At 59.3% G+C, this 18,615-nt stretch overlaps 4 protein-coding genes across 4 annotated transcripts in view; all 4 read right to left on the reverse strand.

Moving 5' to 3' along the window:
* The window catches only part of VDAG_08191 (brefeldin A resistance protein), a gene marked incomplete at both ends in the record, with an annotated part of 4,991 nt that extends 680 nt beyond the window's left edge, over positions 1–4,311 (reverse strand). The window contains 4 exons of the mRNA XM_009657568.1: positions 104–253; positions 334–1,984; positions 2,047–2,332; positions 2,385–4,311. Of these exons, the coding sequence (XP_009655863.1) occupies positions 104–253; positions 334–1,984; positions 2,047–2,332; positions 2,385–4,311 (4,014 nt within the window). The remainder of the gene's footprint in view (positions 1–103; positions 254–333; positions 1,985–2,046; positions 2,333–2,384) is intronic.
* A 1,831-nt stretch (positions 4,312–6,142) lies between these two features.
* VDAG_08192 (uncharacterized protein) lies at positions 6,143–11,637 on the reverse strand (the record flags this gene model as incomplete). The annotated part of the gene is made up of 2 exons (XM_009657569.1): positions 6,143–11,107; positions 11,185–11,637. The coding sequence occupies 2 exons, from the start codon at positions 11,635–11,637 to the stop codon at positions 6,143–6,145; spliced, it is 5,418 nt and encodes a 1,805-aa protein (XP_009655864.1).
* A 1,637-nt stretch (positions 11,638–13,274) lies between these two features.
* VDAG_08193 (uncharacterized protein) lies at positions 13,275–14,493 on the reverse strand (the record flags this gene model as incomplete). Its single annotated transcript, XM_009657570.1, has 2 exons — positions 13,275–13,823; positions 13,907–14,493. The coding sequence occupies 2 exons, from the start codon at positions 14,491–14,493 to the stop codon at positions 13,445–13,447; spliced, it is 966 nt and encodes a 321-aa protein (XP_009655865.1). The 3' UTR covers positions 13,275–13,444.
* Positions 14,494–15,834: 1,341 nt separating this feature from the next.
* On the reverse strand, positions 15,835–17,899 carry VDAG_08194 (uncharacterized protein; the record flags this gene model as incomplete). The annotated part of the gene is made up of 4 exons (XM_009657571.1): positions 15,835–15,863; positions 16,098–16,996; positions 17,052–17,386; positions 17,441–17,899. 4 exons carry the CDS (start codon positions 17,897–17,899, stop codon positions 15,835–15,837), a joined length of 1,722 nt encoding a protein of 573 aa, XP_009655866.1.
* Positions 17,900–18,615: the final 716 nt, after the last annotated feature.

The raw sequence follows: 18,615 nt of genomic DNA on the forward strand, positions 1-18,615 counted from the left end.
AGCTGCCCCTGGCTATTTAGACTTTACAACAGCTCCTACCATCTCTTTTTTTTTTTATCGGTCCCTAACCGGTCCCTCGGTGGGCGCCCCGCCGGACGCGAACGGCGTGCACGACGGCGGAGAGGACGCCGCGCGAGAACCAGGTCGAGTGGTTGACGTAGTACATCCAGTACTTCCAAAAGGCGGGCATGGAATGGTACGGCGTGAAGATGCCGTTGAAGAGGGCGATCATGACGAAGAAGAAGGGGAGGACCTGGGACGTGGTGAGCGAGATGCTGCGATGGATACATTCCATATCTTGTGGAAGATAAGCAGAAAGGAATAAGAACCTACATTGGAAATCATGCCGTAGGTCGGCCCCAAAGCGGCAATCCACTGTCCCCAGCTCGTCTGGAAAAACGACCACATGATGGTCATGAGATAGACATGGCCCGACGTGGAGGCCTCGGCCGGGAAGCCGACAGGCAGGTACCACAGCAGCCAGTACAGCGTGCCCGAGACGACGGCCATGGGCAGCTCGCAGACGACATTGGCCGTGCAAAAGGCGACCCAGCCGTACGTGGCGCTCGGCAGCTCGCGGTCCTCCCAGAGCTCGCGGTGGCGGAAGAAGTTGACGACGACCGAGTTGACGACGGCCGGCGGCAGGAAAAACGCAAAGATGATGGCCGTGAACATGCGGTTCTGCAGCGACGCCACGTCGTTGCCCTGCTGCCAAAAGGTGAAGCCGTTGAGGATGCCCATGACGACGTGCACGAACAGCCGGCCGTAGACGTACGACGGCTCGCGCCACTGCTTGATAAAGGTGCGCTGGATGAGGAGTCGGCACTGCTCGAGCGTCGAGGCGGCGAACTGCGCGTCTGCTTCCGTCGAGGGTGCCTCGTGCCGCCTCTCGGCCGTCACGCGGTTGATGTAGTCAATCACGCCGCGGTTCTCCTCGGACACGAGCCATTCGACGTCCCAGTCAACACGAACGCCCTCGGAATTCGTCGAAGGCCGCGAGGCCGTCTCCAGGATGAACTCAGCGACATTGCGGCTCGGCGGGCAGGGAAACCCGCGGCGAGCAAAGTAGTCGATCACAACAGAGCCGTTTTCGCCCACAGGACCAAAGTAGAACGTGTTGCCACCGCGGTTGAGCGCGAGAATCATGTCAAACTGCTCAATGAGGTCAGACGACGGCTGGTGAATGGTGCACATGATGGCCTGACCAGCGTCGGCCAGGCGGCGCAGGAAGCGGACGATGGAAAAGGCAGACTGGCTGTCGAGGCCGCTCGTGGGCTCGTCGAGGAACAGCAGGAGACTGGGACGGGCGGCGAGCTCGACACCAATGGTCACGCGCTTGCGCTGCTCGACGGTGAGAGACGAGATGAGCGCGTGCGAGAGGCCGTCGAGCTCGAGCAGCCGCACAATGCGATCGACATAGGCAAGCTTTTCGGCCTTGGGAATGTGCTTCTCCTGTCGCAGCAGCGCCGAGAAGTCGAGCGCCTCGCGGACCGTCGAAGACCCCTCGTGAATGTCGCGCTGCTCGCAGAATCCGGTGCCGCGCTTAAACGCAGCGCCCGGGACGACGCCGTTGACGAGAATGTCACCCGACACAACGCCAATGCGCTGGCGCTGTGCCAGCGTGTTGAGAAGCGTCGTCTTGCCGGCGCCGGACGATCCCATGAGAGCCACCATCTTTCCAGGCGCCGCATATCCGTTGACGCCGTTGAGAAGTCGGCGGTGGCCGGTGCCATAGGGGACCGTGTACCGAATGTCCTTGAATGTGAAGACGCTGGTGCCGTCGCCAATCTTGTCGAGCGTCTCATCAGCCTTTTGCTGTTCGGCCGATGTCTCTTCCTTGGTCTCGGATGGTTTGGCAAAGACGAGCGAGTGCGCGCTGGAGCCGGTGAAGCGGACCTTCTCGACGGCCCAGACGTTGACGAGGAGGAAGAAGGCGGTGAACGCGAGCATGATGCCAAAGTTGCGCCACAGGTTGGAACGGGAGCTGATCTGTTAGTTACCGCCTCAACACTAGGAGTAGGATGAGGCAAGGGCAAAGCTACTCACAAGTCAAAGGACGTCTGAAGGTAGGCCTCGCCAGATACGGTCGAGCTGCCAAAGGTCGACCCGGGCAGGGTGCATCCCTGATAGTCGGCGTCGGCGCCGGGCCCCCTCGGCACGAGGTTGCTCTCGCTGCACCGCAGCTCGCGACCGCCAAACTCGTTACCCAGCAGTGCCTCGTAGCCGTAGGCCACGGGGTTGGCGTACGAGAACCAGCCGAACCAGGGCGAGTCGCTCATGAGGGTCGACCGCGGGATGACATAGCCCGTGAGGATAAACATGATGTTGAGGACTGCACATTAGTACCCGAACACACAGAGAATATGCAAAGGGGCGAAACTCACAAACACTGACAAAGCGAATGGCATCATCAACAGTCGACGAGAGAGCGGCAAACATGCGGTACATGGTCGTCAGACACAGCGTCGCCACATAGACGAGCAGCATGTAAACAAAAAACTTGCCCGCCTCGACGTCAAACTTGGCCAGGAAGTAAAACGGCAGGCTGAAGACGACGACCATGATGAAGATGAGCGGCAGATCGAGCACGGCGCGCGCCAGCACCACAGCCGACGGCCTGTACAGCGCAAACTGCCTCTGCCTCTCAATGGTGGCGCGGCCCATGATGGCGGGCGCCAGCACGGCGAACTCGAGCCAGCCGATGAAGGCGACGGAGAAGAACATGGCGCTCGACATGGAGAACGCCGCCGACGTGGCGCCCGACTCGCTTTCGTAAAAGAGCGACCCGACGATGAGGGCGTTGACGACGATGATGGCGAGCTTGGTGTAAAAGGTGCCGAGGTCGCCCCAGAAGAGCCACGCCTGCCGGCGCGTCGCGGCGGCGATCTGGCGCGGTACCGACACGGTGTAGGGGGACTCGTCCTTGACGTGCTTGCTCTTGGCGCCCTGGACGGCGTCCTCGAACCTCTTGTGCTTTTCGTCGGGGTCCGACGCGGCGCGGTGCTCGCGGTCGTAGAGGTCGACGTCTTCGAGGAGGCGCTGGTAGTGCTCGCTCGCGCGGAACGCGGCCTCGAGCGCCTCGGGTGTCTTGGGCGCCGTCGCCTCGCGGCCCTCCTGAAAGTGCCGAGCGTTGCGGTCGGCAATGGACGTGAGAAAGTCGGCCGTCGTCTGGCGCGGCGGGCGCCAGTAGCCGAGACCCTCAAAGTAGGCCTGGGCCTCCTCGGCGCGGCCGTGGAACAGCATGCGACCCTCGTCGATGACGAGGACCTTGTCCATGAGCTCGTAGATGGACTCGCCGGCCTGGTACAAGGTGACCAGAGTCGTGCGGCCGCCCACGTCGGTGTAGACACGCAATGACTTGGCAAAGCTCAGCGCCGTGCTGGCATCGAGGCCCCTCGTCGAGTTGTCCCAGCACACGACCGAAGCTCGCGTGGCGAGCGTCTCGGCAAGGGAGACACGCTTGCGCTCGCCACCCGAGACGCCTCGGACGTGCTCGTCCCCGACGAGCGTATCACGCGTGTGGTCAATGCCAAACATGGCGAGAAAGGCGTCGAGAACGACGGGAACAGTCCACGCAGCCCGCCGCCTCGTCTTGGTGGCGAGAGCAAACCAGAGCGTCTGCCAGACGGTGAGAGTAGGAAAGTGTCGGTCGTCTTCCTCGCAGTAGACAACCTCGCCCCTGAAGCGTGCCTCCTGTTCGGCGGCCGGTAGGGGTCCATAGTACACCTCGCCGTCGACAGCCGAGTATTCAGCCCGATGGTTGGCCAGTGTTTTAAGCAGGGTCGAACAGCCCGAGCCAGGGCGCCCGAGTACGAGGAGAATCTCGCCAGGCCGGACGGCACCCGTCATGTCATGGATCAGGGGCACCGTCTCTGGATCCGATGCCTTGCCGGACTTGAGAGAGGACGGCAGGCGTGTGCTGATCAAGGACCACAGGTCGGGCCCAAACGTGTTGAGGATGGCGCGAGGCAGCGTCTTGAGCGGCGCCGAGTTGGCGGCCGGCGCACGAACGGTGAGGTTGCGAAAGGAGATGCCGAGACGCTTGGTCGGCCCGCCGGTGGGTGTCCTAGGATCGAGGATGCCCTGGCGCAGAAAATCGGGAAGGTCAAAATCGGTCTCGTCTCCGTCATCTTCGGGGCAGCGTGTCGAGTCGCTGTTGCGGTCCGCGCTGTGGTTGGTCGTGGTTCTCCGGGAACGGTGTGTAAGCTCGCGGTTGAGATCGTGATATTCAGACATGGCAGCCGACACGGAGACATCGCCCGGGGCATGCTCGCCCCAGGTGCCGTCAGGAACCCGGCGTTTGTCGTCCATGTTAGAGACTGGTAGACGTGTTGCAGTGGTTGAGTCTTGTCAAGCAACCTCTAGAAAAAAAAAAGAGCTTCGGCGGCAGCCTTTGTATAAGTCCAGAGATCGACGTCACGTCGATGATGGCACAAGTCGATATGGCGGGAATCTTAAATCCGCCGCTATCTCTGCCAAGTACCCTATTTTTTCTGCCTCTGGTGAGTAATGCGTGTAGATGCCATGGCTCGGAGAAACCCCATCAGGAGGAGAGCCATGTGGACTTTAGCCTACGAGTCCGACGGCTATTGTGCACTCAAACTGTGCAGATTCAGGTGGTAAAACTGCCAAACATCCCAACTACACGGCAGTGCGCACAGTGACTCCCACGCGGAATGTGAATTCCCCCTCTGGATTAGCAATAAGGGTCCACGCTACGGCCAGTGGATGCGGGATAACGCAGACCACATCCGGGTCAGGTCAGCACAACGCCCCGGAGATAAAGGGCCCCCCATGACGCTGAGGGAGAGCGGTGGGCGGCGACAGCGTCATGCAGGGCCCGTTTTTCATGGATCGCTGCAGAGGAAGCGATTCGACGGAGCTCAAGATCGTCGCAGGGGGGGGACGCTTTGCTGCTCTGGATCTGGCGCTCAACAGCCCCCAGCTGGTCTTAAGTCCGGACTTTGCTGAGCAGTCCTGACTCGCTCCGCTGTGAAATGGTAGCACAACGTCACAGTAGAGAGTCGTCCCTCTAGGACCGGAAAAGGGTCTCAACGGCTTCAGCGCCCCAGCAGCCCGCAGAAGCTGTGTCTGCCGCCTGCTGGAACCAAATCAGAAACACGCTCGCACGGCCAGACCACACAACTCAGTGCGATCAATACAAGTATAGCAGTGAGCCATGCCCTCGGGAAGGATGAATTCTGCCTCTCTGATCATGAGCGGGACCAGTACGTACCACCTCTACCTGAGGCTCCATCCCAGCCGGTCCCAAAGGGACGAATACGCGGGACCGGTCTGGGGTCGATTGGTAAGGCGGTCAATTAATAATCGTCTTGGAAACGCATGCCGCTTACTGGAGGCTGGTATCGAGACTTCATCCTCTTGACATGTGTCAGCGCCTAAAGAACGAATTCGCGTTGTCATCTCGCCCGCGTTGGCCCGGGAAGCTCTCGTTTGTCAAAAAGAATGGCGTGCCCTCGAAATCATGTGCCGTGGATTCGTCTGCTTGTCATCTTCGAGGCATTTCCTTGACATGGCGCGCTCCTGTCTGTCATGGACGTATGCAAGCAACATGTAGCTGACGGACCACATCTGGAATCATCACGATGACTGGACGCGTGGTACCAGCTGCTCCTCTTTGCTGGTTGCACAACGAGAACCGGAACGGTGCCCGACTGATGATAAGTAATGAAATTGACAATATGCAACTATCAGCACATGTTCACACCTCCAACGCCGGATCCCAATGCACAGATTTCCTCTGCTGACCACGACCCAACTCCTGATTGCCCCTTGCCGCCGTTACATCTCTCACAGCCGGTCGACCAGCCTGTGCCTGCCGCCTGGGTGATTTCCCATGCCCCAGTCCCGGACCCAGACCCGTTTCCTTGTCCCGTGCCGTCAGCATGTCTTCGACGCGCCATTCCCACCTGCACCGCTCGACTACGTCCCCTGACCGCCGCAACCTCGAGCGCCAGCCCTCAACGAATAGGAATGCCAGGCGCGCGTCGCTACCCGTCTGAGGCGGCGGGCCTTCGGGCGATGCGCTCTGCCTCGAAATCGTTTGCTTGGCTTTCCGACGCAGAACCTTTGCAGTTGTTGCCTTCGCGTAGTCACCGACCCGCGCCCCGCCCGAGCGTGGTCAATAACCTGACCCCTCGTAGCTACTACGCGCGTTCCGAAGCAGCCCGCTCCTTTCGTCGCGGTCCTCGGCCCGCTCGTTGAACAGGCCCATCTGCCGCTTGTAGCCCATCAGACCATTGTCATCTGGCAGATCCGAGAGAGGCCGCGCCGTCCTGACCGGCGGCCACACACCGGATCCTGGTCGTGATTTGATCGGGCTCCCAGTCTCTGAGGCGGACGTGCCAGACGGGTGCGACGCATCTGACACTGGCTTCTCAAAGACGCTACGCATCTTGTGGAAGAGGCTGCCAGGCGAGCCCGTGTTGTTCCCACCGGGTGCGACACTCGACATGGAGTTGCGTTGCGGTGACTGGTGGACAACCGGTGGGACGTAGGTTTGTCGAGGGAACTTTGCGACAGCATCGCGAAACGGGTCGTAGTCTTCCATCGCGCCCGAGTCGTTACGTGCTCGTCGGGGCCACGAGTCGCGTATCGTAGGCTCATACCGGTCAGCATGCAGGGCCGAGTGCACGGGCGACGACGCCGCCGTGTCGAGCGTGCTCTGACTGCGCAGCGAAACTGGCACAGAGTCATGCCGCGCATGCCATGGCACATTCGTGACGTCCTTTGGCATAAACGCTTCAGGGTCAAAGTCTGGTGGCGTCCGAGCGCGGTCGGGGTTGTGCTTGCTGTACGCGAGACCCCGCGTGGGGCTAGATGATTGCGAGTAGCGCAGGGCGAGAGGACTGGGTTCGGCATCGCGCATCTCTGATCTGGGCAGCAACAGAGGTGTCGGTTGCACCGCCCGCGGCGTCATTTCTGATGACTTGGGGCCAGAGTTGGGCTCGTCCACGACACGAATGGTCTGTTCCCTGACAAAGCCGTCGAACCGCTCTGTTGGGCTGGTGACGGACCTCTTCATCGCTGCCATCTCTGCCTCGGCCTCGACTTCAGAGCCAAATTCACTGGCATCTGTGCTGTAGGCACCGTCCTCGAACACTGTTTCCTGGCCACGAATGTCCGTCAGAACCGTTGAGTTGGCGGGGTTCATGTCGCTTGACGTGGGGAGGTGGGTGCGGAAGTGCCGGTGTCTCTCAGATTCTTCGTCTTCGGGAAGCTGCCAGTTCGTCGACTTTTCGCGAGGCTTCTGATGGGAGAACTCGTTAAGGTCATCTGCCTGGTACAGATCCAGCGAACTCGGCTGCTCCGAGCTCTCGCGTGAGTCATAGCCATCGACAGAAGCTGGCTCGGCAGCTCGACTGAACGAAGGAAGGTCGCGATTCGATTTTGTCGGGCTCATTGATGGCAAATCATATGTCGACTTGGTCGGGCTCTTCGAGGGAAGATCGTAGCTAGATTTGGTAGGGCTCATTGACGGAAGGTCGTACGTCCGTTTTGCTGGTTCGGACCGCAGCCGGGTAGATTCGAGGTGGAATTCATCCTCATCGTCACTCAGTTCCAGTCCGGCTGCAGCCAGGTCGTCTGACTCGTGCTCAACGTGAGCGGCATCCCACGGCGTCTTCGTTGAGGAGAACCGGGACTCGCCGTCGACGGAGGCGTCGGGGGAGGTGTCCCTGTCGTCGTAAGCCACGGCGGGGTCTTCGGCGAGCGCATCATTTCTTGTCTTGAGAGGCATGGGGACGAGATTGTCGGCCTCAGCCGGGACAGCCGTGAAGTTGATCTGGCCCACTGCGATTGCGGGCTCATGTTCATCCACGTCGTTACGAAAACTCTTGACAGCCGTGTCTTCAATGTACTCAGGGGCGACTGGGCTAACTGGCCTGTCTTGCTGCTGGACATGCTCATGTCCAGTCTCGGGACCTACGACGGCGTCGAGGTTCGACTTCTCCGAGACCCGAGTGGGCGACCGAGACCGTGTATTGTAATAGTCGGGAATGCTGGTCTTGGCAACCGCCGAATCCGCCGGCGACAGATCGCGCGTGGAAAAGGCCTCTTCGTCGTCGGGCTGCGCCGAACCCCCATCCAACGATGACGAGACTGAACGTTCGGCCGACCTGAGTTCGACAGAAGCATCCTGTGGTTTGATGGTGGAGAGCAACTCCTCGACCTTTGACTCCTCATCATCGTAGTCCAAGTCCCTAATGAAGGGCTCCACTGACGGAGTCGTTGCCGTTTGAGGGGCCGGAGATCTCGTCGTGGCTTCGATGGGTTCTGGCGTCTCTTCTGGGAGAGCATGGGACCTCTGCTGTTCATACTTGGCATCAGCTTCAAAATCGTCCGCCTCGTCATCTGAGGAGTCATAGTCCCGCTCAATGCTCGGGATGGGTGTATCCGGGTCAACAAGGGACGAGGACGGCTCGTTGATTCCGCGAGATGACTCCTCATGGCTTTCTTCAACTGGTATGCTCCGCTCGCTGCCCAGAATCGGGGGTTGCTGATCGGCCGACTGATCGGCCTCGCCATGTAAGCTGGACACTTTTGCTGTGCCAGGACTTTCTCCGCTGTGAAGGTCTGCTTCGTCGTCCAAGGCGGTATCTTCTGGAATCCCAAAAAAAGACTCCTCTTCGGGGGAGCTGGAGTTCGGTTCGCTACCGACACTCCTCTCATATGTACTGCTACCGGCGACGTTGTTGTCTGGCGCATGGGAATCTTTCGTAGATTGTCTCAGGTTGGTTGCTGCCGAAGAGACGACGACTTCCGGCTCAGAAGCCTCCTTGGGGCTGTCCGGTGCTGAAGACTCTGAGACTTTGTCCAGAACAGTAGGCTCAACAGCTACGGACGAAGCGTCGCCAAACGACGTTGTCAGACCAACATCGCCATCCGTCACAGCTCTCTCTACGATTGAGTCTGCCTGTGCCGCAACCTCAATAGGCCCCGGTGCTTCCTCAACCTCGGGCGCGTCCATGGGCTTGGTGGTCAGATCAGAAGTGGTGGCCTGCGCGTCCTTAGACTCGACAGCGGCATTTGCCTCAAGGGAGTCCGACTCCTCCAGCTCAGTCTCCGGCCTCGTAGCGCTCAGCTGTGCAGGATTCAGAAGCTCGTCCTGGTCATCGACAGCAAGACCCGGAGACCCAGAACGTCGACCAGCATCCTCTGTCGCCGGGGCGTCATCCTCATCCGGTTCGACCGACTTTGTTGAAAGTGCAACTTGCGGCTCCGATTCTTCATCGGCTGGGGCTGAGACCAACGTAGATTCCGGCTGGGACGCCTCGACTGGTTTTTCGGACTCTTCAAGAACTTCGTCCGCCTCGACAGTCTCATGCGGTCCTTCAGATGGGTTGCTGCCAACTGTCTTCTCAGCAGAAACTGCTTCCGGCTCCTCTTCGACATCGGAGGGCTTCTCTGCAACTACTTCAACCGCACTTTCGAGCTTATCGTCTTCGAGAGGCACGTCCGTGGTTGCCGCAGGAGAAGATGTCTCGATATCAGCGTGCTCGGACGCCTTCTGGTCGGAAGCGTCATGCTGGGGTGTGCGCTTGTCGTCTTCAATCGCGGTACCAACGTGAGCCGATGGGAAGGCCCCGTCTACATCATGGTTCACCTCAACAACGGGCGCAGGGCTGTCATCGACAACGAGCGGACTAGTTGTCTTCTCCTCTTCGTGCTCGCTGTCGGCAGCTATTGAAGGCGTGTCCTTCTCTTGGGCTGTGCCTGGCTCTTTGGGAACTGAAATCTCATCATTGGCGACTGGAGTGGGCTCCTCGGCCACAACCGGAACCGAAGGCTTTGCATTTTGGTTGACCTCCGTGTCCTCTTCGGCACCTGAGATGACAGGCTTTTCGCTCTCTGTGGCATCGCCGTTGTCAACTGCAGCAGACTCGGGCTTGGACACCTCTTCAGGGACGGGAACGTCTTGGTCATTGGCGAGGACGCCTCCTTCACGCTCAGTCGTCGGCTCAACGTCGACCTCGTCATGGGTCTCAGGCTCCGGCGAATGAGTGTGGTAGTAGTCGGCAGCTGGCTCTGGCTCCTCTTTGGGGTCGTCCGAAATTTTATCTTTGTTGGTGGTGTCCTCAGTCTTCTCGGCAGACTCCAGATCTCTGGCGGGGTCATCGCCTGGCAGTGCATCGTCAACAGACCCGGCATCCGATGCATCATTATTGACAGTGTCTTCCGAGCGATCGGCGTTCGTGACTGGGGTAGGTTCTGGCACCGACTCGGCCACTGGGGAGACGCTCCGTTCTTGAACGACGTCGTCTACCTCGGAGGCTTTGGCAGGTTCAGCGTTCAGCTCGCTGGCGTCGGCATCTTGGGCGTTTGCTGGTTCAGATTCGGGGATCTCGGTCGTCACAGTCTCTTTGCTGGATTCGTCATCCCCTTTGGCTGGAGTCTCTTCAGTGCTCTCTCCCGCTGCGGCGGGAGTGTCGGTACTGTCTGCGGACAATACATCAATCGATTGGTCTTTGGTTTCTTCGTGCGTCTTGGGGTCCTCAGTAGACACCACGCCATTTGTCTCAACAGTCTCTCTGGGTTCCGCTTCGTCCTCGGGCTTCTCTTCTGCCTTTTCGACAACAGGCTCGTCCTCCTCGGCAGCTTTCGCTGCCGCATCCACACCTCGGGCGGCAGGTTCAGTGTCCTCGCCACCCCGCTCCGCGACCGCCTCTTCCGAGGCCGGCGCCGAAGCGTCTTCATGGGCCTTCACATCGTTACCACTGTCGTCTCCGGCCGGGCTAGGAAAAGAAACCTCATCCTTACTGGTAGTGGAGTCGTCCGCAAGCGACACGTCCTTGTCGGAGGTATCGTCATCCTTCAGGGCGTCGGCATTGGGGGCAGCTTCGATGGCAAGAAGGCCGTTGGTGGGTGCAGCGGATCTGGCCGCCGTAGCGGGAGCATCGTCAACGGAAGCGTCGTCCTTCGTGTCCGGGTCTGCCGCCGGAGCGACGTCGGCGGGTACATCAGCCGGGGCGTCGGTGTCGACAGGAATGTCGGCGGGGGCATCGGCCGTCTTCGCCCGCGTGCGTTTGCGTGGCACAAATGTGGGTAGCGGGTTGCTCATTCGCTCATCGATCAAACGGTTGATTTCCTAATTCGTCACGTCAGCGTCCGCTCACACAACGACAAACGACCGAAGCCACAGGGCGTTGGCAGCAGCGAGCTTACCTTTCGCTTCTCCTCCAGCTCGGAGAGCTTGGCCTGCCCCTCCTGCAGGAGCTTCTGCACCTCGGCCTCGACGGCATCGATGCCTTCGTCGGCCTCTTCTTCCACGAGATCGGTTTCCCGTGCGAGTCTGTCCCTGCGCTCGGCATCCTGTGCATCCTTTTTCGCAAGCAACTCGTCATCTTCTTGCTTCCGGCGAGCTTCTCGCTCTTCGTCCTCTCGCCTTCGGGTCTCGGTGATTTCCTCTTCTTCCTTGGCTCGCTGGGCCGTAAGCTCCTCGAGCTCGGCTTCGTATTCGGAGAGGAGGGCGTCGAGAAGTGCGTCTCGCTTCTCTTCGAGCTCGTCGAGCTTCGCGTCGTGTTCTTTTGTGGAAAGTCCGGCAATTGTGGTGTGGATGGCGGCCAAGTTCTCGGTCATTTGCGCTACGAGAGCCTCGACATCCATCGTGGTGGCCATGTCGGTAACTTTCAGCGTTCCCTTGGAGGGGAGACGATGAGAGATGGGACCAAAAGTGTAGAGAGGTAATGGGGTAAAAAATCAAGATGCAATTGAAACGCAATCACGCCGGGGCGCCTGTCGCTGGTGGTCCTCCCAAAAGAGGAAATCAAAGGAAAGATGCTGCAGCTGTTTCGTTAGACGTCGTAGCGTCGTGGACACGTCAATTGCAAGGGGTGGATTCACCGGCGAGAGAGCGAGAGAGTTGGGGAATGGGCAGAGCAATGCTGTTCGAAAGAGCTGATGGAAAATCAATAAGCAAATTGGTATCAGACGAAACACCAAAAGTAGGGGATATGACACCGGGGGGATGTTCGTGCCTGGTTCCGTCCGATCTATATATTGTGTCAGCCAAGCAGCAGCGCCTGGACCTGGTGCTGCTCCGAGTAAACAGAGCAAAGGAAAAAAAAAGCGAGACGCGAGAGAGGACAGCCGACGATCCCCGGCCAGGACCCATGTCCGTGGGGGGGTACCAGCCAGCGCATCCGAACGAATGGTGCTCAGCAGGGTAGGCTTTTCGCAGAAAGAGAAACCATTGGCGGTGTCCAGGCTCACCGGCGGGCGAGTCAAATGACGAGATTGATTGTGACGATGGTGGTGCTGTGCAGAGGCCGCTCGCGGGCACCGGCGCCCGGGGGGGTCGACGTCAGCGGAGCCCTCTTGGGCCGCAAGCCTCGTCTCTGTTCGGCGGGCAACGGGTCGTCGGAGCCAGTGGGATGGCGGCGGCAGCGGGCAGTGCTTTGTGCATATTGGTTGTGCTCGATGTGCCTGACGTGGGGAAACCGCCCCAGCCATGCCCCGGGAGGGGAGAAGCAACGTGTCGCGGTCGTAGACGGCGAGCGGGGCTCCGTTATGCGCTGTTGGGAGACCATTGGTGATCGGGCATCGAGTCAGGACGCATAAAGGACTCGGAGGGAAGAGACTAGACGCCAACCAAGGAAAATGCGAGCGAGGAGGGCGGCAGGGTGGGAAGTGGGATGTTGGCGTTTGATGCGGGTTGTGCGACCAGGGTTGTGATGTTTCGGCTGGTGTTGGCTGAACCCAGCCGAAATGACAAACCTCCGCTGTTCGAATACAGTACAGTACTGCCGCTCACTCACTCTCGTGGCCTGAGCCACAGGCAGCAAAGCCGCCAGTGTTCTGTGACGGGCAGCCACGAGCAGGTGCGCTTTCTCGCTTGCCAGTGATGCCTGCCTGTTCGCTCATCGCTCTTCGCTCTTGTCTAGTTACGGCCAACGTAGCATCGCACCTTCCCAAGTTTGGACGAACCACTAACCACGCAGCTACCATCCACTCGCTGCAATCTGCACTCTGGCGGCAGAACCGCCTGTGGGCGGCAGGTTTTCACGAGATTGCCCGGGAGATGACCCCGACAGAGTCTGGGGTCGCTTCGGTCCAATGCCACCCAGCCTCACCGCCTGACAATCTCGCAGGTCTCACTAACGGCCCGGACTTCGATAAGGTTCCTAGCTGTCTGTCTTGACGTCAGAGTCAACGAAGGCAGACAGAGACAGATGTGAACGCATCCTCCATTTCGTATGCTGCATGTAAAAGCGTACATTTTCCGTGACGGGCTCACCAACAGCGACGGGGAAATCAATGAACACCAGTTGTCATCATTCTCGTTAAGTAAGAGCATTCTATGAGTATAGCTATAAATGGTTAAAAAAAAAATGGTAGAAGCACAGAATGGTCGTCCCAGAGTGAGGGGCGCCTGAAGCCACATCAAATCAACATGTCCATCTCCTCCTTGGTCTTCGACCACGCCTCATATTTGCCTCTTCGTGTTGCTCGCAATGGCCGACCTCCTCTTGAAGCTCTCGGCGTAGCTGACCCGGTCATACGTGCCGATGCCGTAGGCCAGGAACCCCACGAGCGTCCAGATGCCTGTGATAATCAGGCCAATGGGAAAGATCATAATCTGCACGCCAGGCAGCACAAACGCCACGGTGCCGTTCCGCAGCTCGGCCGTAATGTTGCTGACGGCCTCCTTGGCCGTCGCGAACTCGGACATGACCACTTCGCGGGAGAAGACGCCCGTCAGGAAGGCCGCCTCGTTGGAGGAGACGTTGGTGCTGATGCGCTGGCCCGTCGTGTTCGTCGCCGTCAGGGTGAGGACGGGGAGGACGAGCGCCTCGAGTTCAGCCCTATCACACGTCAAGAGTCAGTTACGTTCCACAGCATGATGCTCTCTCAAAACCCCCACCCCCCACGCGTGGCCAGAACGTACATTGTCATCTTCTCCTGCATGTTCGAGGGGTTGATCTGTCCAACAAACATGTACGACTGCAGCAGGTCCATGACGTCTGCTCGTTTCGCCTTTCGTTGCTGGCCCACGGCGCCCGAGATTCGACTGGCCTCGACTGGCGACACGGAGGCGCCGGCAAACGAGAGGCCGACCTCGATGCTCTCGGGCGGGATACCCTGAAATTGGCCCGACGGCTCCGACACCTTGAACAGGCGCAAGTCGGCTTCAAAGACACCAGACGTGGGATCGAGGGCGGGCAGGTTGTAGCAGATGCCCGTGCCAGACGGATTCGAGGCGACATTCAGGTGGGCCAGAGCATCGCGGCACGCCGACGTCGTCTCCTCTTCCCACGCTTCCATGTCCATGGTACCGTCGGGGTTCAACGCCACCTGGCTGTCGGGGTTGACCTCCTGTCGCTTCGAGAGATAGCGATCGGCGACGTCGCTGTAGTGCAGTTCGAGGACGTCCGAGGCGCGGACTTGAATCACGGGATCCATGGCGAGAGGGCGAATTTCGGCACAGGCGCCCGAGATGACGGCGGCGCTGGCCAGAGCCTTATTCCAAAACATTGCGAGGTATGGTTGATGCGCAGTATGAAATCAATACGCTTGCTGTTTCCGTGCTAGGTACTCTTGTCTTCGTGATCGCAGGTATATGGGTTGTGTGGCAAACTGATTAAAAGACGATCCGGCCGGCGGCGAAGAAGTGAAGAGATCGGTCAAAAGAGCGTTGTGCCGAATCGCACCGGTGTGGCGACGCACTCTCTCGAACGAGCGAGTGTCTGACGCTCAGCGGTCGTCGTTGTTGGTCGTTCGTCTCGTCGGTCGTCGACTAGTGTTCGTTTGGTCGATGGTCATGGAAAGAAAGCGATCGTCGGGCTGCCTGAGTCGAGTCGAGGGAAGAAGCGAACAAGAGGGTCCAGCCCGCAGGTGGGAAAGGGACGGCGCTGTTGGTTCGGTGTCCAGCGGATCCAGGCCGTGAAGCGAAAGCAGGAATAGGCAATCGGTAGGAAGATGGGGAAAAACGTGGGTGTGAGGAGATTAAACAACGATGGCCACCGGGTCTGGCCGACAATACGACAGCAGGGGGCGGGGCGTTGCTGGGTGTTGCTGGGCGAAGCACAACTCTATGTCAGGAGAATTGTGTGATGAAGCATCAAGCCAACAGCCGAGAGGTGGTAGGTGGATCGATGGACGGTTGACACAGCAAATGGCGTGACTTTAGGACCCGTGGCAGGCCTGGCGGAACAAAAGATGAAGCAGAATCGAGCGATGCGCAAGGGTCGTGTACGTCGTGAGGGCCAGCACGAACAACGCAGAAGAGGTCGAGGAGGGCGGTGGGACATGACACTTGCTCACTCGCAGGCTCGCAGAGACATCCAGTGCGGCAAGTGGAGAGAATAGGGTGGAAACTGCATCGCGGCAGATGGACACAACAGGTAAGGCGTGTCTTGGAGGTTCGAGGCCTGGAGGGCGATTGCGTCGGTCTGGTCGGATCGTCTGGCGATGTAACGAGCGATGTTCGAGGATGGGTCGATGTTTGGGGCCTTTGGGACGGACAAAGCCCTCTCATTGGGGGTCGCAAGGTATCCCTGGGGAGCGCCCTGGGAGCCACTCTTGCCACTCAGGGGGCATCCCTCTGCACGCGCAAGCGCTATACCAGGGGCGTGTTTCATCGCTGCGCTCGCACTTGCCCCGCTGCTGTGCTGTAACTGCCCTCTGTGGCTGCTGTTCTTTTGGGCACTTTGCTTCTGACCGAGCCCACCGAAAGCGAAAGCGAGCGGTCAGTTGACCGAGGTCCGCTTCTTCTCGTGGCTGCCGTACATGGTAATTACTTGACGTCCAAAAGACATGCCTGCCACCAGCCTGACTAGAAACAACAACTACCACTGCCCCGCCGTCTTGGCTTCACTAGAAGCACTCGCGGGCTTCAGCAACGGCTGTTCGGCATTTACATTAGGTATCATGACTATCTGTACACACGAAAAGTATTGACAAGAAAAAGTATACGCAGCCAGGAAAACTCGACATCAGGCACAGCTCCTCCACCCATCTGACCAGGACCCCTAGACCGGCCACGGTTTACTCCTTTGCGAACGCCTGGGTACGCCGCACCACCATATCAATCAGCGTATCGTACGACTCGTTGCTCTCTGCAGAGTCAAACGACGTACGCCTGTCCTTGACAAACTTGGGCCACGTATTCGTCAGCACGAGGTACTTGATGCTCGTCTCGGCATCGTCAAACACCGTCTCATCGAAGCCGTCGGGGATGTCCCCCCAGTAGTACGCTCCCTCGCCAATCGTCGACCCCGTGTCCGACGTGTCGTCAGCGTCTCTGGTCGCTGCTCCGATGATGCCCTTCTCGCTCGACATGGACACGGACTCGGCTCCCTTGGGTGCGGCCCAGTCGTCGAATGGTGTTGCCGTCGGCTTCGGCGACTTTTCGCCATGCACTGACCGTGCGGCTTGCTCGAAGACGGATTCGATCCGGCGCAGATCGCCAGACGAAATGTTGATGCTGAACTCGGCGTCCCGCTGGCTGATGAACTCGGTGTAAATGCGCAGCGCCTGGTTGAACTGCTCGCGGAGACGGTCCTGCTGGTTCGTCGCGCAAGGCTCGATCGACAGACTCTGGCGGCCGTTCAATGTGGTCGCCGGAACGTTTTCAGAACGCAGAGACGTCTTCCAGCTGGACACGCTCGTGAGGAAGGCAATGTTCTCGCCCGAGAAATCCTTGAGCGCGGAAAAGTGCTGCAGGGGTGCCGGATTCTTCTTGAGGGCATATTCGAGCGCGTCCATCGTCAACAGGCCGCCGGCAATAGCGGCGGCATCGAAGGAGCCGCCCTTCTCCACCTCGGACATCTGCCTCCACGAGACGAAACTGCCCTTGCCGCTGGCCTTGGTAGAGCCCGACACGAACGACTTGCCAGCGCCCGTCGTGTTCTTCTTACCAGACTCCCAGAGCGCAATGAGTTCCAGCGTCTCCTGTCGGAGCGACTGGTGGCGCAGCACCTGCCAGCAAGGTAGGAAGATTGTGAAGATCTCAAGCAGCATAATGGACACGGCGATCCTGCAAGTGCGGGTCAGCAACTATCGACTGTCAGACGCGCCGGGAAACAACTCACCACTGCGGCGGGATGAAGTACTTGTTCACAACCGCCATGGCGTCTACGTTCAGCGCGACGATCCACATGGGCGCGGCGTGCAGACTGGCCAGGCAGCACGCGACGGTCTGGAATCGCCAGCCCTGGGTGTCACGGATGCCGCGTGACTGCCAAAGGATGTAGGGTGCAACAATCCAGGCCCAGAAGATCTGCCAAAAGACAGATGGCCACCACTCCCAACCCCGACTGCGCTCCCGCGTGATCTGGTCAGGGGTGCCAGTGACCTCGGTGCCGGCCACACCAAAGGAAGGGTGGAATTTGTATGAGACGAGATACATGACAAGCGTCAAGAAAAACTGCTACCATCAGCGAATGAAGGGTACACGACCCTGGCAGGCGAGATCACGTACCTGGAACGTCATGCCAGCGCAGACAACAGTCATCATCTTGGTGGTGTAGTCGGAGGACCGAAACTTGGCGACCAGTGGCCATCGTGACTTTTCTTCTGGCTGCTTCTTGACACGCTGGGTCTGGGCATATTTCATCTGCGCCTTCGCGACGTGGAGGAAACGGCTGTTGGAGGCGTGGAACAGGGCAATGCCGAATGGGAGATAGATACCCATGATCCAGAACTCGACGCCGTTGGGCATGAGATGTCCGTAGCTGGTGCCCAGCTGGCAGGCAATCCAGTACAGGTGAAGACACACGACGGCGCCAAAGGAGAGGGGCAGGCCTCGGATGCGGAGGATGGGCATGTCTCGCCTCGTCCACAGGAAGGCCATGCCGCCGACCAACAGCGCGGTCCACAAGGACGCAAAGGCGGTCCAGAATATGGCGACCCCATCGAAGACCATGTGTTTGGGCGCCATAATTGAGAAGGGACGGGGGTTGTTGTCGTCACTGCACAGACGGAGGGACTCGTGCTAATCTGATAAAAGAGTTGGCCAACAGGTGAACGAAGGGTGGCGGCTGGTATTACAATCAAGCGACAGCAGAGATCGTTGGAAGGAATGTGTTTGTCAGGCGCGTGACGATGAGAGCCACTGCGTGCTGCCACCTCGATGACAAAAGCGCCGACGACCAGAAGCTTATATTCACCACGACACATCAACATGCCAGCCCCTCGCGGACGGCGGAGTACTTCTCCACGCGATTAACGCTCCCTCGACGAAGCTCACCCCCCGCATGTCTTGCACGGCCATTTTATCACACCCACTAGCTCTGCAAACCTTGTGGTGCCGATCCCAAGGAAACCAAGGCTGACTGTAGGCTTTTTGATGACCTCCAACCAGGCCTGTCACACTGACGCAAGGGCCGAAGACATGGCGCCGGCGTCTTGGCGGGTGCGGTTGCGGCGTTTCTTCTTCTCAAATCTCTTATTGTTCCTACCCCCAACAGTGCGGCCTAGGCAATCAAGGCAGGGCTGCACCGGGGCTTGTCGAGGCTTTTCGTCGAGAGCATGCGGCGAACGTTCACTAGTCAGGGTGTACAGAGAGGCCGGGCATCCAGGTCCGGCGTCAGATGACTGGTCAAAGAGCTGAGCGGTCGAAAAGAGCTGACCGGTCGACAGATCGACAGGACCCCA

The sequence above is a fragment of the Verticillium dahliae genome, genomic scaffold (genome assembly GCF_000150675.1).
Source record: "Verticillium dahliae VdLs.17 supercont1.19 genomic scaffold, whole genome shotgun sequence".
NCBI classification, from domain to species: domain Eukaryota; kingdom Fungi; phylum Ascomycota; class Sordariomycetes; order Glomerellales; family Plectosphaerellaceae; genus Verticillium; species Verticillium dahliae.